Raw genomic sequence first — 23,145 nt, forward strand, 5'->3', positions numbered from 1 at the left:
ACGTTGAGCATCTTTTCATGTGTTTGTTAGCCATCTGTATGTCTTCTTTGGAGAAATGTCTGTTTAGTTCTTTGGCCCATTTTTCGATTGGGTCATTTATTTTTCTGGAATTGAGCTGCAGGAGTTGCTTGTATATTTTTGAGATTAATTCTTTGCCAGTTGCTTCATTTGTTATTATTTTCTCCCATTCTGAAGGCTGTCTTTTCACCTTGCTTATAGTTTCCTTCATTGTGCAAAAGCTTTTAAGTTTAATTAGGTCTCATTTGTTTATTTTTGCTTTTATTTCCAATATTCTGGGAGGTAGGTCATAGAGGATCCTGCTGTGATTTATGTCGAAGAGTGTTTTGCCTATGTTATCCTCTAACAGTTTTATAGTTTCTGGTCTTATGTTTAGATCTTTAATCCATTTTGAGTTTATTTTTGTGTATGGTGTTAGAAAGTGTTCTAGTTTCATTTTTTTTACAAGTGGTTGACCAGTTTTTCCAGCACCACTTGTTAAAGAGATTGTCTTTTCTCCATTGTATATTCTTGCCTCCTTTGTCAAAGATAAGGTGTCCACAGGTGCGTGGATTTATCTTTGGGCTTTCTATTTTGTTCCATTGATCTATATTTCTGTCTTTGTGCCAGTACCCTACTGTCTTGATGACTGTGGCTTTGTAGTAGAGCCTGAAGTCAGGCAGGTTGATTCCTCTGGTTCCATTCTTTTTTCTCAAGATTGCTTTGGCTCTTCGAGGTTTTTTGCATTTCAATACAAATTGTAAAATTATTTGTTCAGGCTCTGTGAAGAATACCATTGGTAGCTTGATAGGGATTGCATTGAATCTATAAATTGCTTTGGGTAGTATACTCATTTTCACTATATTGATTCTTCTGATCCATGAACATGGTATATTTCTCCATCTATTAGTGTCCTCTTTGATTTCTTTCACCAGTGTTTTATAGTTTTCTATATATAGGTGTTTAGTTTTTTAGGTAGATATATTCCTCAGTATTTTATTCTTTTTGTTGCAATGGTGAATGAAATTGTTTCCTTAATTTCTCTATTTTTTCATTATTAGTGTATAGGTATGCAAGGGGTTTCTGTGTGTTGATTTTATATCCTGCAACTTTACTATATTCACTGATTAGCTCTAGTAATTTTCTGGTGGAGTCTTTAGGGTTTTCTATGTAGACGATCATGTCATCTGCAAACAGTGAGAGTTTTACTTCTTCTTTTTCAATTTGGATTCCTTTTATTTCTTTTTGTGCTCTGATTGCTGTGGCTAAAACTTCCAAAACTATATTGAATAGTAGTGGTGAGAGTGGGCACCCTTGTCTTGTTCCTGACTTTAGGGGAAATGCTTTCAATTTTTCACCATTGAGGATAATGTTTGCTGTGCGTTTGTCATATATAGCTTTTATTATATTGAGGTATGTTCCTTCTATTCCTGCTTTCTGGAGGGTTTTTATCATAAATGGATGTTGAATTTTGTCAAAGGCTTTCTCTGCATCTATTGAGATAATCATATGGCTTTTATTTTTCAATTTGTTAATGGGGTGTATTACATTGATTGATTTGCGGATATTGAAGAATCCTTGCATCCCTGGGATAAAGCCCACTTGGTCATGATGTATGATCTTTTTAATGTGTTGTTGTATTCTGATTGCTAGAATTTTGTTAAGGATTTTTGCATCTATGTTCATCAGTGATATTGGCCTGTAGTTTTCTTTTTTTGTGGCATCTTTGTCAGGTTTTGGTATTAGGGTGATGGTGGCCTCATGGAATGAGTTCGGAAGTTTACCTTCCTCTGCAATTTTCTGGAAGAGTTTGAGTAGGATAGGTGTTAGCTCTTCTCTAAATTTTTAGTAGAATTCAGCTGTGAAGCCGTCTGGACCTGGGCTTTTGTTTGCTGGAAGATTTCTGATTACAGTTTCAATTTCTGTGCTTGTGATGGGTCTGTTAAGATTTTCTATTTCTTCCTGGTTCAGTGTTGGAAAGTTGTACTTTTCTAAGAGTTTGCCCATTTCTTCCAAGATTGTCCATTTTATTGGCATATAATTGCTGATAGTAGTCTCTTATGATCCTTTGTATTTCTGTGTTGTCTGTTGTGATCTCTCCATTTTCATTTCTAATTTTATTGATTTGATTTTTCTCCCTTTGTTTCTTGATGAGTCTGGCTAATGGTTTGTCAATTTTATTTATTCTCTCAAAGAACCAGCTTTTGGCTTTGTTGATTTTTGCTATGGTCTCTTTTGTTTCTTTTGCATTTATTTCTGCCCTAATTTTAAAGATTTCTTTCCTTCTACTAACCTGGGGTTCTTCATTTCTTCCTTTTCTACTTGCATTATGTGTAGAGTTAGGTTATTTATTTGACTTTTTTCTTGTTTCTTGAGGTATGCCTGTATTGCTATGAACCTTCCCCTTAGCACTGCTTTTACAGTGTCCCACAGGTTTTGGGTTGTTGTTTTCATTTTCATTTGTTTCTATGCATATTTTGATTTCTTTCTTGATTTCTTCTGTGATTTATTGGTTATTCAGCAGCGTGTTGTTCAGCCTCTATATGTTGGAATTTTTAATAGTTTTTCTCCTGTAATTAAGATCTAATCTTACTACATTGTGGTCAGAAAAGATGCTTGGAATGATTTCAATTTTTTTTTTTTAATTTACCAAGGCTAGATTTATGGCCCAAGATGTGATATATCCTGGAGAAAGTTCCGTGTACACTTGAGAAAAAGGTGAAATTCATTGTTTTGGGATGAAATGTCCTATAGATAGCAATTAGGTCTAACTGGTCTATTGTATCATTTAAAGTTTGTGTTTCCCTGTTAACTTTCTGTTTAGTTGATCTATCTATAGGTATAAGTGGGGTATTAAAGTCTCCCACTATTATTGTGTTATTGTTAATTTCCCCTTCATACTTGTTAGCATTTGTCTTACATATTGTGGTGCTCCTATGTTGGGTGCATATATATTTATAATTGTTATATCTTCTTCTTGGATTGATCCTTTGATCATTATGTAGTGTCCTTCTTTGTCTCTTTTCACAGCCTTTGTATTAAAGTCTATTTTATCTGATATGAGTATTGCTACTCCTGCTTTCTTTTGGTCTCTATTAGTATGGAATATCTTTTTCCAGCCCTTCACTTTCAGTCTGTATGTGTCCCTTGTTTTGAGGTGGGTCTCTTGTAGACAACATATATAGGGGTCTTGTTTTTGTATCCATTCAGCCAGTCTGTCTTTTGGTTGGGGCATTCAACCCATTTACATTTAATGTAATTATTGATAAGTATGATCCCGTTGCCATTTATTTTGTTGTTTTGGGTTCAAGTTTATACACTCTTTCTGTGTTTCCTGTCTAGAGAAGATCCTTTAGCATTTGTTGGAGAGCTGGTTTGGTGGTACTGAATTCTCTCAGCTTTTGCTTGTCTGTAAAGCTTTTGATTTCTCCTTCATATTTGAATGAGATCCTTGCTGGGTACAGTAATCTGGGCTGTAGGTTATTTTCTTTCATCACTTTAAGTATGTCTTGCCATTCCCTCCTGGCCTGAAGAGTTTCTATTGAAAGATCAGCTGTTATCCTTATGGGAATCCCCTTGTGTGTTATTTGTTGTTTTTCCCTTGCTGCTTTTAATATTTGTTCTTTGTGTTTGATCTTTGTTAATTTGATTAATACGTGTCTTGAGGTGTTTCGCCTTGGGTTCATCCTGTTTGGGACTCTCTGGGTTTCTTGAACTTGGGTGATTATTTCCTTCCCCATTCTAGGGAAGTTTTCAACTATTATTGCCTCAAATATTTTCTCATGCTCTTTCTTTTTGTCTTCTTCTTCTGGGACTCCTATGATTCGAATGTTGGGGCATTTAACATTGTCCCAGAGGTCTCTGAGACTGTCCTCATTTCTTTTAATTCATTTTTCTTTTTTCCTCTCTGTTTCATTTATTTCTACCATTCTATTTTCTACCTCATGTATCCTATCTTCTGCCTCCACTATTCTACTATTGGTTCCCTCCAGAGTGTTTTTGATCTCATTTATTGCATTGTTCATTATATATTGACTCTTTTTTATTTCTTCTAGGTCCTTGTTAAAACTTTCTTGCATCTTCTCAATCCTTTATCTATAGCTCCATTTTGTTTTCAAGATTTTGGATCATTTTCACTATCATTATTCGGAATTCTTTATCAGATAGATTCCCTATCTCTACCTCTTTTGTTTGGTTTGGTGGGCATTTATCCTGTTCCTTTACCTGCTCTGTATTTCTCTGCCTCTTCATCTTATTTATATTGCTGTGTTTGGGGTGGCCTTTCCGTATTCTGGCAGTTTGTCAAGTTCTCTTTATTGTGGAGTTTCCTCAGTGGGTGGGGTTGGACAGGTGGCTTGTCAAGGTTTCCTGGTTAGGGAAGCTTGTGTTGGTATTCTGGTGGGTGGAGCTGGATTTCTTCTCTCTGGAGTGCAATGAAGTGTCCAGTAATGAGTTACGAGATGTCAGTGGGTTTGGAGTGACTTTGGGCAGCCTCTATATTGAAGCTCAGGGCTATGTTCCTGTGTTGCTGGAGAATTTGTGTGGTATGTCTTGCTCTGGAACTTGTTGGCCCTTGGGTGGTGCTTGGTTTCAGTGTAGATATGGAGGCATTTGATGAGCTCCTATCAATTAATGTTCCCTGGAGTCAGGAGTTCTCTGGTGTTCTCAGGATTTGGACTTAAACCTCCTGCCTCTGGTTTTCAGTCTTATTCGTACAGTAGCCTCAAGACTTCTCCATCTATACTTCACTTTCAGATAGTTCCTTGATCCGGCTTATACTTCTCAAGATCTATAGGCCCCTTCCTATGTAGTCAGTGCTAACTACAGGGTTTTAATCTATTGCACCTGTCACTTCCAAGGCGGTTTCCTGTTTGTTTTAGCTTCCTATGTTTGCTGGTCTCTTCAGTGTCTAATTTCCGCCCTGACACAAGGGGGCGGTGGTAGACACTTTTTTAGGCTCCCTTGTTCAGTCTTGCTGTGGGGAGGGAGGTTCACTGCAAACAAATATCACTGGTGTCTGTGGGGAGTCCTCACAGTGTCTCAGCCACACTGGGTTTGCCCCCACTCACGGCGTGTGTGCTTTCCCTGTCTACACTGCTTAGGCTCTAGGTTGCTCTGCCGGGAACTGTCTGAGCCCTGAGTTGTATACACTTCCCAGGTCTAAGCAACTCGGGTTCAGGCACTCGGGTAGTCCTCAAAGGCGCAGACTGGGTTGGGCCTGCATTTTGTGCCCTTCCCAGGTCCGAACAGCTCAGGTGACCAGGTGTTTGGCGAGCACGGTCGCTGCAATTTATCGCCTCCCCCATCCCTGCCACTTGGTTTTCTGGGTGTACAACCGGTGCACCTTCTCAGGTGGATGTTGACCGTCCAGAATCCCAAGAAGTCTTGGTTCGCAACAAAGCCTGCTTGCAGTTTGTTAGATGCTGCCTCTCTGGGGCTGCAATTGCCCCCTTCCGGCTCTGGCTGCCCTTCCTGCCTGTGTCTGGCAGGGGATGGGCCGGTCTGCAGCCAGCTAGCTCTGCTCAGTACTTTTGTTCTGTGAGCAGGCCTGGTGGTGTCTCAGGTTAGGGCTTTTCGCAAGGTAGCTATCCCACAGTCTGGTTTGCTATCTCAAGTAAGTTCCCTCAGATTGCCCTCGGGGGCATTCAGGCCTGGTCCTTACTCTAAGCAATGCAGCCTGCACCTCTCTGCCCAGCCCCCACTTGCTAGTGGCGGGTACAGGCGTCTGCACTGCTTCTCCACTGGGAGTTACCGTTGGGCACGTAATCTGTGGGGTTTAATTACTTATTTATTTTTCCTCCCAGTTATGTTGCCCTCTGAGGTTCCAAGGCTCGCCACAGACTTGGCAGTGAGAGTGTTTCCTGGTATTTGGAAACTTCTCTCTTTTTTAAGACTCCCTTCCCAGGATGGAGCTCCATCCCTACCTCTTTTGCCTCTCTATCTTTATCTTTTATCTTTATATCTTTATCTTTTATATTTTTTCCTACCTCCTTTTGAAAACAATGGGCTGCTTTTCTGGGTGCCTGATGTCTGCCAGCATTCAGAAGTTGTTTTGTGGAATTTACTCAGCGTTCAAATGTTCTTTTGATGAATTTGTGGGGGAGAAAGTGGTCTGCCCATCCTATTCCTCCACCATCCTAGGACCACCCCCAATGGTGAGTTTTAAAACAACTTTTTCACTCTCCTCTTTCACTTTCATCAAGAGGCTCTTTAGTTCTTCTTTGCTTTCTGCCATAAGGGTGGTGTCATCTGCATATCTGAGGTTATTGATATTTCTCCCAGCAATCTTGATTCCAACCTGTGCTTCATCCAGCCTGGCATTTCGCATGATGTACTCTGCATATAAGTTAAATAAACAGGGTGACAATATACAGTCTTGATGTACTCCTTTCTTGATTTGGAATCAGTCTGTTTTTCTATATCTGGTTCTAACTGTTGCTTCTTGACCTGCATACAGATTTCTCAGGAGGCAGGTAAGGTGGTCTGGTATTCCCATCTCTTTAAGAATGTTCCACAGTTTCTTGTGAGTCACACAGTCAAAGGCTTTGGTGTAGTCATAAAGCAGGTGTTTTTCTGGAACTCTCTTACTTTTTCAGTGATCCAATGGATGTTGGCAATTTGATCTCTGGTTCCTCTGTCTTTTCCAAATCCAACTTGTATCTGGAAGTTCACAGTTCACCTACTGTTGAAGCCTGGCTTGGAGGATTTTAGCATTACTTTGCTAGCATGTGAGGTGAGTGCAATTGTGCAGTAGTTTAAACACTCTTTGGCATTGCTCTTCTTTGGGATTGGAATGAAAATTGAACTTTTCCAGTCCTGATGCCACTGCTGAGTATTCCAAATTTGCTGGCATATTGAGTGCAGCACTTTCACAGCATCATCTTTAAGATCTGAAATAGCTCAACTAGAATCCCATCACTTCCACTAACTTTGTTTGTAGTGATGCTTCCTAAGGCCCACTTGACTTTGCATTCCAAGGTGTCTGGCTCTAGGCGAGTGATCACACCAATGTGATTATCTGGATCATGAAGATCTTTTTTGTATAGTTCTTCTGTGTATTCTTGCCACCTCTTAATATATTTTGCTTCTTTTAGGTCCACACCATTTCTGTCCTTTATCGTAACCATCTGTGCATGAAATATTCCCTTGGTATCTCTAATTTTCTTGAAGAGATCTCTAGTCTTTCCCATTCTATTGTTTTCCTCTATTTCTTTGCATTGCCCACTGAGGAAGGCTTTCTTATCTCTCCTTGCTATTCTTTGGAACTCTGCACTCAAAGTTCAAAAGGTATATTTTTCCTTTTCTCCTTTGCCTTTAGCTTTTCTTCTTTTCTCAGCTATTTGTAAGGCCTCCTCAGACTCCTCAGACAATCATTTTGCCTTTTGCCAGTTCTTTTTCTTGGGGATGGTCTTGATCACTGTCTCCTGTACAATGTAATGAACCTCCATCCATAGTTCTTCAGGCACTCTATCAGATCTAATCCCTTGAATTTATTTGTCACTTGCACTGCATAATCCTAAGGGATTTTATTTAGGTCATACCTGAATGGTCTAGAGGTTTTCCCTACTTTCTTCAATTTAAGTCTGAATTTTGCAATAAGGAGTTCATGATCTGAGCCACAGTCAGCTCCCGGTAGACCAATTCATAGTCAGCTCCCGGTCCTGATTCATACTACTCATGAAAACATGTAATGTGATTTGAAGTGGTCTTGGATTAGCTGTAAATGTATATTTGTAAGCTCTAGGGCAACCACTAAATAAAGTTTTTTTTTTTTTAAGTGTCACAGATATGCTAAAAAAAAAAAAAAAACAGAAATAGAATGAGCTTCTCAATTGAATGTTCACTTGAAGTCACAAAAGACAGAAAAAGAGTAAAAGATAAAAATAGGAATAAAGAATAAGAGTAACAAAAACAGTAGCAAATACAGTAGATATTAATCTGATTATATCAATAACCACTTTGAACATCATGATTTTAAAAAACCAGTTAAACAACAGAGATTGTCAGAGTGGATCCAAAAATAAGACTCAACTATATGTTGTTTGGGCTTCCCAGGTAGCGCTAGTGGTAAAGGACCCACCTGCCGATGTAAGAGATGTGGGTTTGATCCTGGGTCAGGAAGATCCCCTGTAGGAGGACATGGGAACCCACTCCAGTATTCTTTCCTAGAGAATCCCAAGGACAGAGGAGCCTGGTAGGCTACAGTCCATGAGGTCACACAGAGATGGACATGACTGAAGCAACTTAGTATACACACATATATGTTGTCTACAAGAAAACCAGTTTAAAAGTAAATATACACATAAATTAAAAGTAAATTGATGGAGAAAATATAGCCTGCTAACACTAATCTAAAGAAAACAGGAGTAGTTGTATTAACTTCAAATAGAGCACATGTCAAACAGGAAAGACTATCAGGAATAGAGCATTTCATAATAATAAAAGGGTCGATTCCCCAAGAAGACATGATAATCCTTAATGTTACAATAGATAGTGACAATCCTAACAGAGCATCAAGCTATATAAGGTAAAACTGATAGAACTGCAGGGAGAAAGAGATATGTCCACTACCATACTGGAGCCTTCAACACTTCTCTCTCAGAAATGGACAGATCCCATGGGCAGAAAATGAGTAAGGACATAGGTGAACCCAATAACACTACTGATCAATAGTTTATAATACACATCAATAGATTATTTCATACAACAACAGCAGAATACACATTCTTCCCAAGCTCACACAGGAGAGTCACCAGGATAGACCTCAGTCTGGGCCATAAAACACACCTAACAAACTTAGAACAGAAATCATACATTGTCTGCTCTCAGACCACAGTGGAATTAAAACTAGAAATCAATAACAGAAAGATAACTAGAATATCCCATAACATATGGAGACTAAATAACACACTTCTAAATAACACATGGGTAAGAAGAACTCTCAGGAGAAATTTTTAAATGTTCTGAACTAAGTGAAAATGAAAATACAACTTATCAAAATTTGTGGGATGCAGAAAAAACCAATGCTTACAGAAAATTATAGCATTAAATGCATACATTAGAAAAAAATCTAAAATTAATCATATAAGTTTTGGAAACTAGAAAAAGAAGAACAAATTAAATCCAAAGGAAGCAAGAAGAAAAGAAATAAGACTTGGAGCAGAAATCAATGAAACTGAAAACAGTAAATCAATAGAAAAAAAATCAATGAAACCAAAAGCTGGTTCTTTGAAAAGATCGATAAAATTGATAAGCCTCAATCCAGGCTAACTAAGCAAAAAAAGAGAGAGGACACAAGTTACAAATATTAGAAATGAAACAGGGAGAACCACTACAGATCCTGTGGAAGTTTTAAATGATAATAAAAGAACATCATGGAAAATTCTATTTCCACAAATTTGATAACCTAGATGAAGTGAAACAATTCCTTGAAAAACACAATCTGCCCAAACTCTCACAAGGAGAAACAGAATTTCAGCTTTGTAAGATGAAAGAGTTCTAGAGATCTGTTGCACAATGTGAATATACTTACCAAAATGTACATTTTCAAATGTTTAAGACAGTAAATTTAATGTTATGCATTTGTTACCACAATAAATAATATATATGCATAGTATATTGATACATATGTATGTATATATATATCAATCCCTGGGTCAGGAAGATCCCCTGGAGAAGTAAATGGCAATCCAGTATTCTTGCCTGAAGAATCCCATGGAAAGAGGAGCTTAGCAGGTTATAGTCCATAAGGTCACGCAGAGTAAGACACAACTGAAGCAACTTAGCACATACACAACAATTACTGTAGGGAAGGCGAGGGAAACCAGTATGTATTTGCAGAATATGCCTCCTTTGAGCAATTTTACAATTAAAATGAGAGATGAAGAAGCAGACGTGACCTCTGCATCATTACTAACAGTGGGTAGGACAGGGCACCTGGCAAATGTCTCCCCCGCCAGGTGAAGCGTGGGCTGATGAGGAAGAGTGTTGAGAAGAATACTCAAAAGTGTTGAGGGAAAGGCTTATGAACGGTGAGAACAAGGCTCACACAGGCTTTCACTTTTCAGCAAACAGAACTATTCGTATCTTTTCAAAAATATTTTAACTTCAGAAACTTAACAAAGGGTTCATTACACCATATTTAAAAACCACAAAGGAATTATCAGTCTCTGCAAATTTTTCAGCAACTCATGCTCCTTATTAAGTTACACAAGTTATTATGTGAAAAGTGTTACTTACTCAGTCATGTCCAACTCTTTGCAACCCCGTGGGCTGGAACCCACCAAACATCTTTGTCCATAGAATTTTCCTGGCAAGAATACTGGAGCGAGTTGCCATTTCCTTCTCCAGGGGATCTTTCTGACCCAGGGATCAAACCCAAGTCTCCCACATTGCAGACAGATTCTTCACTGTCTGACCACCAGGGAAATCCAAGTTATTATATACCTAAACCTAATATTAGCTTCTATGACATTGTGGAGCTCTTCTTCAACTTCACATAATACTTATTATCATTTATTTCTTTAGAAAATTAAGATATCATTTTTTTTTTACAGGAGAGGGGGGAATTCAATCTATAAATATTTATTGGGTGTCTATTATGTGTCAGGCACTGTTCTAGGAAATAGGTATCTAGTATGAACCAAATAGTGTTATTGTCCACTGTTCTTCCTTTCTAAACCTTCTGTAGTGATCCATATCTTCCTGCACAATATGCTTATCTTATTTAGCATCAAAAGAAAATTAACAATATGCCATCCATAAAATAGTATTTGTTTTGACAAATACATTGGTCAGGATGCCCAATTAAATTGTAGCCTCCTTGAGGGCAGAGGTAATATTGTCTGTTTCCTTTGTAGTCCTCACAGCATTTCACATGATGGTGAATGCAGAGAAAATATTCAATAAAGGGTAACTGACTAGATCCTTAAGAAATAATATCTGTAGACAACCAAAAAGAATTAGGGATAGCAAGCAGAAGTTTAGGATTCGAAAGAGAGGGCATCTAGAGATACCCACCAACAGAAAGCCTTATTGTTTACAGTGACTTTAACACCATCATTGGGTCCATCATATTCAATTGTAAAGAGCAGTCATAAAATACATTATCACTGAAGAACAAAATTAAATACCATTTATTTTAAGAAAGAAGGATTGCCGTGATTATGGCCATTGTATTCAGATGCTCACAATTATATTTTCAGTGCACTTGGCTTGATTTTAACCCTGAGGACACAGGTTATGGCACTCATTCTCTGATGCAGACATAAGCCTTTACTTCGGCAAATATTGTAATGATCGGAAATGTAACTACAGCCCCATTTCTTAAACGAGCCACTTGTTCTTTTCTTCTATGAGCTTAAGTCTGCTTTGGCTCTTTGAAACACGTATAGCTTCTGATCGAGTGGAATTCTCTCTTTTTTTTTTTTTTTATATTCAGCTTTATTTATTTATTTATTTATTTTTACTAATATTCTTTAGTTTAGACTGTAATGACTGTTTATTTGCTTGAATTTTTAAATGACCCCGAATCTCTCTGTGCTACAAAAGGTACTGAGGAACTAATACATCTTTCATATTTTGCAACTTTCATTCAATTGCCAAGCCTCTTACACATTTCGTGAAATGTTTAACAATAAACTACTCTTCACATCTCAAAAAATGTTTTATGAAGAAATTGGAAAATCAAGACATTGTTTCCATGTATAAAAAATTCAGTAAGTGGCTCAGTAAGTCAGTATCACACCTTATTTCAAATTGAGATGACATTAGGAATATTTAGTGCCATCTTCTGAATACTTGCTAACAAGGCTTGTTTCACCAAATCATCCTCACATCATGATTTATACACCTTCTCCATTCACATCGACTGTATCTTCACTCACCCTCTTCAATGAGAAATTTTCCAGTTGCTTATTTCTTTTTTTTTTAATTTTTTAGCACTTTATTTTTTTTTTATTTGATAAATTTAACGCCTTTTATTGCCATACCTCATTTTACTGTGCTTTGCTTTAGTGAACTTTATAGATACATGTTTTTTTTTTCCTTGTTAATTTTCTGTTTAGTTGATCTATCCATAAGTGTGAGTGGGGTATTAAAGTCTCCCACTATTATTGTGTTATTGTTAATTTCTCCTTTCATACTTGTTAGGATTTGTCTTACATGCTGCGGTGCTCCCATATTTTTAATAGAAAATGTTCTGAACTGGAGAAAAATCTGTTTTTATCAATTGCCCATCTAATAATTCTCTTAAACCCTTTTCCTGTTCTCCTCCAAAGCAGAAGCCAGCAGACACAACAGCAAACATATATTATGGACAGAATCACCCTGAATTCATGTGGCCATGAGCAGTGACTGTCAAACTCTAAACACATCCTATTTCTCATCCACATTTACACAAGTCCTGATCACACCCCTGCTTTTGGCCAAATGCTCAGAAAGTCATTGAGCCATCCTGTTTTTATTTCCAAATCAAATAAATAAATTTTCAAAAATAAGGCTGAGCCTGATAAGCAAAACATACATTGACTTGTAGTTTTCAGCCCAGGAATAACTTCATTGGACATTCAATTCTCTCATGACCTTCTAAGAATAAATATTCTTTTTTTGATTAAGAGGCATTACAGCTGACCTTCCTACAGGCTTAACTGTTGACAAGAACATATTCCTGAATGCCAGTACATGAAACAACTAAAAAATATTTAGATGCAGCTGTCATTCCTGCAGAGGCAATTTGTGAGAAGTAAGCAGTTTCTTAATCATTCACTTATTTATTTACTCAACATGTGTTGAGCTTCCCTGTCCTTCAACATTCAGACAAGCAAGTGTTATTCGTGCTACCTGGAGTGGATCTGCCCTACCTGGAAGGATGGGCCACCCCTTGTTCAAAACAGGAAATTCTCGACAGACTTCCCCATCCTCTTGATCTCGTGCCAACCATCGTTGAACAGGTATGTGAAACTGTCTTCCAGCATTCAGGTCCCACAATTTTATCTATAACAGAAATAGCATGACTTCTAAAGAACATAATACATTATCAAAGAGTCAAATACAATTTTGTGTCCAAGCCTGACACTGGAGAAGGTTTTCAACTTTCTTTTAGTAAAAGCTGTTGAACAGTTGACAAGAAAAGTGCTAATTTCTTCTGTTGCTATCTCAAGTACAATGGCATTTCTTTTCTCTAATTTGAAATTTTTCAATTTCTAATTTCTCTATATTGAAATGCCAAACATGCCAATTTCCTCCTAAATTTTCTAAGCGTCATCCATATTTTCCTATTTGGAAAGATAATTACAATTTTAAAAAATCTATTACTTCCTTGTTCCAACCTCTTAGTAATGACTTTTTTTTTTAATTTTAAAGTTTTTTAAAGTTTAATTTTAAAGATTTTCTAAAACACTAGCATGAGCTTAGATTTCATGCACTACAGATTCAGACCGAAATAGTTCCTTCTTTGGGTTCCTAGCAATTACAGATATTCAAAGTATCATTCTTTATTTGGGTACCTATTATACCATGTTAGGGCTTCCCTGGTGGCTCAGATGGTAAAGACTCTGCCTGCAATACAAGAGACCCAGGTTGAGCCCCTGGTCAGGAAGATCCCCTAGAGAAGGGAATGACTACTCATGCCAGTATTCTTGCCTGGAAAATTCCATGGACAGAGGAGCCTGGCAAGCTACAGTCCATGAGGTAGTAAACAGTCAGACACAAATGAGAGACTAACACTTTCTATACCATATTTTAGAGAAGGCAATGGCACCCCACTCCAGTACTCTTGCCTGGCAAATCCCATGGACAGAGGAGCTTATTAGGCTGCAGTCCATGTGGTCGCTAGGAGTCGGACACGCCTGAGCAACATCACTTTCACTTTCACGCGTTGGAGAAGGAAATGGCAACCCACTCCAGTGTTCTTGCCTGGAGAATCCCAGGGACAGGGGAGCATCATGGGCTGCCATCTATGGGGTCTCACAGAGTCGGACACGACTGAAGTGACTTAGCAGCAACAGCAGCATACCATATTTTATCTAATCTATTCATCTTGGACTTAAACAAAGAAGTTAATAAATTCTGGTAGGACAGATGAATGCCCCAAATCATTGAAAAGTAGAAATATGTTTTCTGATTCTAAAATCTAGCCTTTGATAAGTAGGGTACTATTATTCTTTTAAAAGCCTCAATGAGCTCTTGTTTTATCTGTTAAATTAATCTTACCATCTTTAAAACGCCTTAAATCAGAGATTTTCTACTTTAATGTGCTTAGAAAATCACGTTGTAATAAAGGTAGATTGTTGATTCCTAAACCTACTGTTTCCGTGGGCCTGGTAAACCCCAGAAACCTGCATTCATAAAATCCCATCACACTTTGAGCAAGGCTCCCCCAAAACAGAATCCATTCCCTTCTGCCACCACTATTTGGTCAGGTTTTTAATTAACAGTCCAAGGAAGACCATTTGAGAAATACAAAATCAATTACAATTTGAAATGCTTTATTTTGTAACCTTCCTTAAATAAACTGTAAGAAACAAGATGGAAGTTCAGAAAAGCAACATGATTATTTTATGGGCTGTGGACATGTATCATTATTGCTATAAGGGCTATGTGTTTTCATTCAAATCCCTTCAAGTTATAGGCACAAGTTAGCTTACTTAAAAATTCAAATTTCAAACTTCTAAACCATACTATAAAAATTCAACAGAAAATCCTCTACCCATTATCTAACATCTTGATTTGCTAGTTATGTAAGGGTGTTATATACTCAGGATAAGACCTTGGATCAAGAACATCTCCTCGTCACTGGTGCTGAAGGACGGGTGAGGTAAACCTCAGGCAAACATGTGGCCTTGCAATGAGAGAGGAATCGCCCTAGACAGAAAGACACTAAAAACTTTCAGCCTGATGCTTTTGGTTTTCGTTGGCAATATTAAATAACTTTTTCAGATCACCTAACCACTGTCTAAGCATCCCAGCTTCATAATCCACATAATATTGCTTATTGGTTATTAACCAAATGAGTTAGTGATCACTTTCATAAATTAGTTTAGCTCACTAGGAGAGAAAAATAAAAGACAGTAGTATTATTATCATATATAATCATTTACATATTAATGTGAATACCATACTTCAAAAGCTCTAAATAGCATAAAAGAGAAAAGTATCTTATATAGAAACTAGGCAGTAATCCTGAATTTTGAAATCTGACTTCTACACTCTGTGTTTTCATAAAGTAAATTTCATTTTTGCATTGTTCTTCGGGATCTTTTGTGTCTTTAATGTAAAAGAATGGCATTATTAATAAATATATACTTATGCTAATGAAATAAAAGATATTTACTCATCTTCCATGAATTTTTCATTAACTTTCTCATATATTATAAAACTGTAGAAGAAGTTTGCCAAGAATATCAGGGGTTTGACTGGGTGTTCTTTGCCTCTTGAGAACTTGCTTAAAGATTATTTATTCTCAAATGACAAAAGATGTAGATACAACATATATATAAATGGATGACAAGTTGTGTGACTTCCAGTGTTAGAGAGGTGCATTACTGCAGTCACTGGGATAAGTAAAATTTTTAATTCTGAACAATGTGGAAAATTTAAGCCTTATTTTGCTCCTGAAAGTACTCCAGGAACATTATGTCAGTTAGCATGAGTAGACTAAATTTGAGGGGTGACATTCCAGTCTAGCAGATTATTATTTCACCAAGGGAAATGAACTATTTTTACAACTCTTCTGAAGCAGATAACATCCACCAAGTCATGTTTCCATCACTATTACAACCAGATGGCGCTAGTGGTAAAGAACCCACCCGCCAATGCAGGAGATGTAAGAGATAAGGGTTCAATCCCGGGTGGGGAAGATCCCCTGGAGGAGGGCATGGCAGCCTGCTCCAGCATTCTTGCCTGGAAAACACCCTGGACAAAGGAGTCTGGCAGGCTACAGACCACAGGGTCGCAGAGTTGGACATGACAGAGGCGACTTAATGCACAACCATATCAAGAAGCAATGTGAGTTTTTACAGAGTCCCAAGTGTTTTCTTTGCAAAGAGGTGAGAGGACTGTTTGGTTGAGGTGCTTCTCTCAATTAATTAGATGTTAAATTATTCATGGCACATGGTACTGCTCCCTTGAGGAATACACCAACTAAAAAGCCCAGATTTGACTTCATCAGCTCACAGTACAAAGCCTGATTCCCAAGCAGGATTTACAAGGATCTGGCAAAGGATGGAAGTGTGGGTACCTCTTTACCTCTTTACAGTGCCAGGAAGGGGACAGCCCAGAGTTGGTGTGACCAACACGAATCTTAAAGAGCGTCCCAATGTCTCCAACTGTGATCTGTAAAGGAACCACAAGAATTTCTTTCTACATAATTTCATAAAATCCATTTTTAAAACCTTATATTACAATATTATATACTGATAGAATAATCAATCAATAAGATCTTAGAATTATAAAAATTTACACACCTAACAACAGACTGCCAAAATATATGAAGCAAAAATGGACAGAACTGAATGAAGAAATAGTCTACAAAAATTGTCAGAGACAATTTGAATAACTCCCTTCTTTGAATAACTATAGAACAACTAAACAGAAGATCAGTAAGAAAACAGAGGACTTGAACAACATTATACACCAACCAGATCTAACAGACAGAAGGTTCCCCTCCAACAAGCAAGAATACAGAGTTCTCCTGTGGCTGATTCATACTTATGTTTGGTAGAATCAATGCAATACTGTAAAGCAATTCTCCTTCAATTAAAAATAAGTAATTAAAAAAATAGTAACATAGAGTTTTCTCAAACGCACATAGAATATTCTCCAATATAGATTATATGTTATGTCACAAAGTAGGCTTTGACAATTGAGTACCTTTTTTAACTATAATGTAATGAAACTAGAAATAAATACAAGAAAGAAAACTGGAAAATCCCCACATGTGTGTAAATTAAACTACATACTCCAGCAATGAATGAGTCAAAGAAATTCCAAGGGAAATTTAAAAATATTTTGAGATGGATGAAAATAACGTACAAAAAACATAGTGGAGGGGACATCCCTGGAGGTTTAGTGGTTAAGAATCTGCCTTTCAATACAGGAAACGTGGGTTTGATTCCGGTGCCAGAACTAAGATGCCATGTGCTGCTTGGCAACTAAGCCCACATGCCAAAACTACTGAGCCCACATGAGCGCTGAAACGAAAACAATTCCACTGCTGTCTCCCCTGCTTCATCTTTGCTACCTCTGTTTCTCCCTATATCTTGATCTCAGTGGGTCTAGCCAAGACCTAATCACTTGATAACAACTTCTGTGCTTTCCTTTATTTGATCATTTTTCCCTTGTGACCTTGACTTTTAGGCTTATCTGTTAAATCCTCACACAGAAAGGCACAGCCCTTGCTCCTGATGGCCATGAGTATAGAAACAACAAATGCTGGTCATCCAGTATTTCTCTCTATTGTCTCTTACCATATCGTAGTTTTACTTACGTGCAATCCACTGGAGCAAAAAAATTGCCACAAATTACTTTTGACTGAGCTTCTGCAAGACACGTGTTATTATGAAAAGAGGCACCCAATTCGACAGACTGCATTCATTCCAAAGTATTAATACCTACTAGATGCATCCCTATGTTATCAGGTTTTACTCAGTTTTGCTACTCACAGTAAATGTGTCTTCATGGCCATCCTGAAATCGGGCTCCATCCGTTCCATAAAGATATATGGCAGCTGAACTTCTATGTTGTCCATACAATATAATATAAATCTGTGAGCTGGTCCCGGCATTTGGCAAGTCACTGGTGATTATGGAAACTTTCCAGTTACCACCTATACATGCACAAACAACACAGAGACTTACAACAATTTATATAACGGAAGACTAGGAAGGGCAGGTCACCATGAAGCTGAAAGAGTTCAAGATGGACATAACTTACTTTTTCCATCTCCTCCAGAAAAGTGCTATCACACAGGATTTAGAGCTGATTTTTTAAATACTCAGTAAAATGATTGCCTCCAATGGTGTAACTGGGAGAATATTTCCTAGAAGATCTTTAATAAGGTTGTCATGGTTGATCATGTCTGGACTCCAAGAGTCACTATTTAAGTTCTCCTAAGTTCCCAGAAGATGGTGATTGCAGCCATGAAATTAAAAGTTGCTTACTCCTTGGAAGGAAAGTTATGACCAACCTAGATAACATATTTAAAAGCAGAGACATTACTTTGTCAACAAAGGTCCGTCTAGTCAAGGCTATGGTTTTTCCAGCAGTCATGTATGGATGTGAGAGTTGGATGGTGAAGAAAGTTGAGTGCCGAAGAATTGATGCTTTTGAACTGTGGTGTTGAAGAAGACTCTTGAGAGTCCCTTGGACTGCAAGAAGATCCAACCAGTCCATTCTAAAGGAGATCAATCCTGGGTGTTCATTGGAAGGACTGATGTTGAAGCTGAAACTCCAATACTTTGGCCACCTCATGCAAAGAGTTGACTCATTGGAAAAGACCCTAATGCTGGGAAGGATTGGGGGCAGGAGGAGAAGGGGACGACAGAGATGAGATGGCTGGATGGCATCACCAACTCGATGGACATAGGTTTGGGTAGACTCCGGGAGTTGGTGGACAGGGAGGCCTGGTGTGCTGCAATTCACGGGGTCACAGAGAGTCAGACATGACTGAGCGACTGAACTGAACTGAACTGAAGTTTCCAGAATTTTAACAAAACATCTCCAATAGTCTTAGCTCTGACATACGATATATACACTCGTAATTATATCTTTTAAGATCTTTTGAGTTCAGATGTTTATTTTCCAAAATTAAAATTATGTAATAAGTTACATAAACATAAAAATTGGAATCAGATAATTTAAAGGAATTTCAAGTCACCTGATACAATGTCTTCACTTATTAAGTATTCCTAATTAAAGTAACTGGGAGAAGGCAATGGCACCCCCAGTCCAGTACTCTTGCCTGGAAAATCCCGTGGATGGAGGAGCCTGGTAGGCAGCAGTCCATGAGGTCGCTAAGAGTTGGACACAACTAAGCAACTTCACTTTCACTTTTCACTTTCATGCATTGGAGAAGGAAATGGCAACCCACTCCAGTGTTCTTGCCTGGAGAATCCCAGGGACGGGGGAGCCTGGTGGGCTGCCGTCTATGGGGTCCCACAGAGTCGGACACAACTGAAGTGACTTAGCAGCAGCAGCAATTAAAGTAACTAAGTTCCACAGATGTTAAGTAAATTTTGTACCGCCCAGCAACAAATAAAAACAGTGCTAGACTATACACAGTTCCTGGTGAACATAACTGAGATAAACTAAATATATTTAAAGTAGTATGATATTCAGTCTAATTTTGCCAGGTTTCCTTGGAGTAAACATCAAGAATTGATTAACAAGAAAACTAAAGTAATAAAAAATCAGGGAAACACACTCAACCTTATATCAAAAAAGAGAAAATGAGGCAGTAAAATTCAGAACTGTGAACTTTAGTAATATTATACTCTAGAGTGTGAATTACTCTCACCCATATTTGAACCAAAGTATATTTCCTATCTTGATCATTCAAATAACAATCAAATTTAGATTTAAATTTTACTTATCTGGTACAATAAATATATGTTAAATGAATGTCTATTTTTTAAAATCTACTTTAAAACAAGAAATGCTACTTAAGTTTTCCAACAGTAAAAAGGCATGTTAAGCTACCAAATCATCTTGGTAGACAATCAGTTAGTAAATAAAAATGCTGTTTTAAAGAACTGAAAGATGGACAGGCTGTCTTTAACAATGGCAGAAGCAACTAAATTGTAGTTACAAACTACAGAGCTGGGAAAACCCTAGCTGTTTTCTGTAGAGTAACTGTATGTTAGCGCTTGTTTGAATAAAATGAAAGAAAGCTCTTCAGCTTTTGCTGCCTTAGAAATGCAGCAAAGAGTTCAAGGAGATCAATACTCGCTAAATGTACAAGGACCAAATCAATAGGGAAAGAAATTGCCTTTTCCAACAACTACGATGTGAAAAGATGAAAGGTATAGGAACAGAAATAAAACTGAAAATAATGAAATATGAAGTCTGTTTACCATATGTTTTTGCACCTCTTTAAATCACTAAAACCTTAACCTTGGAAGGGAGTGTTGTAAAAACCATAATAGAATCTAAAGATCATGAACTGGATTCATCTTTTAGTTTATAACTTCAATCAATCAACACCCTACAAGTCACTGAGTACTACTGGACCTCCAGGGTCAGAGGGAGGAGTAGATGGAAATCATAGAAAGACGTCTCGGTCCTCTTCTAGTCTATAATCTAGATGAAGCAGGAAGGCCAACACACCAAAGAGGAAAAAATACCAGAACAGAACATTCTTAAGGTAGGATGTTGATGAAGTGAGGTAATGTTACAGAAAAGCTAGCAAAATAAAAATTTTTTAATTAAAAAAAAATAACTGGCTCCAAAAATCAACAGAAATTAAACAAAGATGGTATAAAACCTTGTGCTATAATCTTTGTAAAACAGAACCCAAGAGAAGAGTGAGACATGATTTCAGGAATTTATAGGCAGCTAACCTGGCTTGCTCAGCAACATTATGGGAGGAAGAAGGTGAGTAGATAAAATTCTAAAAACCTTAATCTTCATATCCTTGTTGTTACTGTTGTTGTTAAGTCACTCAGTTGTTTTCAACTCTGTTACCCCAAGGACTATAGCCCACCAGGCTACAAGGGATATCCTGTCCATGGGATTTCCCAGGCAAGAATACTGGAGTGGGCTGCCATTTCCTTCTCGAGGATCTTCCTGACACAGAGATCAAACCCACGTCTCCTGCTTTGGCAGAAAGATTCTTTACCACTGAGCCACCAAGGAAGCCCATTCATACCCTATTAGGCCCTAGTTTGAAACAGCAGGTTGAAAGGAGAGTAGATGGGCTGGATAGAAACGGGATGCAGAGAACAGACAAATGGACAAATAGTTTGATAAAAGATTCAAATGACCAAAACATACACAAAATAACTAGAAATTTTCAAAAGCCCTTTATCTTTTAAAAAATAATAATTAAAATTGGTAGTTAAGTCATTTTAACAAAGAACTACAGGCCCCAGATGGTGAATTTTCTACCAAAACTTTAAGAAACAAATAATGCCAATCCTACACAAATCCTTTGGAACAGCTCCCAACTCAGCATGTAAGATGAGCATTACTCTTGATACCAAAACCAGACTAAGGTACAATTAGAAAACTACAGAGCAATAACCCTCATGAACATAATTGAAATATTCTCAACAAAAATATTTGGAAGTGAAATTAACCACATACTTCAGGTTGATCTCAAAAATGCAAAGATTTTTAACATTTAAAAATTAATCAGTGTAATTCATTGGGCTTCCCAGGGACCGCAGTGGTTAAGAACCTGCCTGCCAATGCAGGAGATGCAGAAGACGTGGGTTCCATCCCTGGGTGAGGAAGATCCCCTGGAGGAAGAAATGGCAACTCACTCCAGTATTCTTGCCTGGAGAATCCCATGGACAGAGGAGCCTGGAGGGCTGCAGTCCATGGGGTTGAGAAGAGTCGGATATGACTGAGCGACTGAGCACACATCAAGCCCGTGTTTGGTTTCACAGAACTTTGGACCCAAGGGAGATCTCAGCCAGTGTGTCACCCATACCTGACTTACATGCTATAAAAGATGGGCTTCCGCACTTTTTGAGATGCCTGGTTCCAAATAGGAAAAGGAGTACGTCAAGGTTGTATATTGTCACCCTGCTTATTTAACTTATATGCAGAGTACATCATGAGAAACGCTGGGCTGGAAGAAGCACAAGCTGAAATCAAGATTGCCAGGAGAAATATCAATAACCTCAGATATGCAGATGACACCACCCTTATGGCAGAAAGTGAAGAGGAACTAAAAAACCTCTTGATGAAAGTGAAAGAGAATGAAAAAGTTGGCTTAAACCTCAACATTCAGAAAACTAAGATCATGGCATCTGGTCCTATCACTTCATGGGAAATAGATGGGGAAACAGTAGAAACAGTGTCAGACTTTATTTTTGGGGGCTCCAAAATCACTGCAGATGGTGACTGCAGCCATGAAATCAAAGACGCTTACTCCTTGGAAGGAAAGTTATGACCAACCTAGTTAGCATATTCAAAAGCAGAGACATTACTTTGCCAACAAAGGTCCGTCTAGTCAAGGCTATGGTTTTTCCAGCAGTCATGTATGGATCTGAGAGTTGGACTGTGAAGAAAGCTGAGCACCGAAGAATTGATGCTTTTGAACTGTGGTATTGGAGAAGACTCCTGAGAGTCCCTTGGACTGCAAGGAGATCCAACCAGTCCATTCTAAAGGAGATCAGCCCTGGGTGGTCTTTGGAAGGACTGATGCTAAAGCTGAAACTCCAATACTTTGGCCATCTCATGGGAAGAGATGACTCATTGGAAAAGACTCTGATGCTGGGAGGGATTGGGGGCAGGAGGAGAAGCGGACGATAGAGGATGAGATGGCTGGATGGCATCACCGACTCAATGGACATGAGTTTGGGTAGACTCCAGGAGTTGGTAATGGACAGGGAGGCCCGGCATGCTGCAATTCATGGGGTCGCAAAGAGTCAGACACGACTGAGCTACTGAACTGAACTGATATGATATTATATGACAAAGGATATTTTGGACTTAAAGTTGATGCTGGAATGATTAAGACTTTGGGGAATGCTGGGATGTGATAAATACATTTCACATGAATTTTCTAGGACAGGAAAACTATTGTGAGTTAAGTCCCCAGAAAGCCATGTTCAAGCTCTCACTCCTGAGCCCTGTGCATGTGACCTTACGTGGGGACACTATTGCTGTGGATGTGATTAGCTAAGGTAAAGTCACACTTGAGCGGCGCTGGTGTCCTTTAAAAAGAGAAGAGACAGAGACAGAAGGAAGACTGTCAACAGAGACTGGAAATATGCAGCTGCAAGCCAAAGAATTCAGACTTGTAGCAACAAAGCAGAATAAATTCCATTTTTTTCTTTTCTTAAATTGGTGGGTGCTGGCCAAATATAAACCACTAATGAGCTCAGCCGCAAAGTGTCTGACTCTTTGCGACCCCATGGACTATAATCCACCAGGCTCTTCTGTCCATGGGATTTCCCAGGCAAGAATACCAGAGTGTGTTGC

General features: G+C 38.2%; 1 protein-coding gene across 3 annotated transcripts in view; it reads right to left on the reverse strand.

The window, feature by feature from the left end:
* The window catches only part of RP1 (RP1 axonemal microtubule associated), a 149,041-nt gene that overhangs the window by 71,863 nt on the left and 54,033 nt on the right, over positions 1–23,145 (reverse strand). For all 3 annotated transcript variants that reach the window (XM_086335466.1, XM_086335465.1, XM_086335467.1), the window contains exons 4-6: positions 17,658–17,821; positions 16,243–16,329; positions 12,858–12,990 (exon numbers count right to left, since the gene is read on the reverse strand). In XM_086335466.1, the coding sequence (XP_086191592.1) occupies positions 12,858–12,990; positions 16,243–16,329; positions 17,658–17,821 (384 nt within the window). The remainder of the gene's footprint in view (positions 1–12,857; positions 12,991–16,242; positions 16,330–17,657; positions 17,822–23,145) is intronic.

Source organism: Bos grunniens, chromosome 14 (assembly GCF_055505025.1).
Source record: "Bos grunniens cultivar Pamir isolate PY7600 chromosome 14, Bosgru_T2T1.0, whole genome shotgun sequence".
Classification (NCBI taxonomy): Eukaryota; Metazoa; Chordata; class Mammalia; order Artiodactyla; family Bovidae; genus Bos; species Bos grunniens.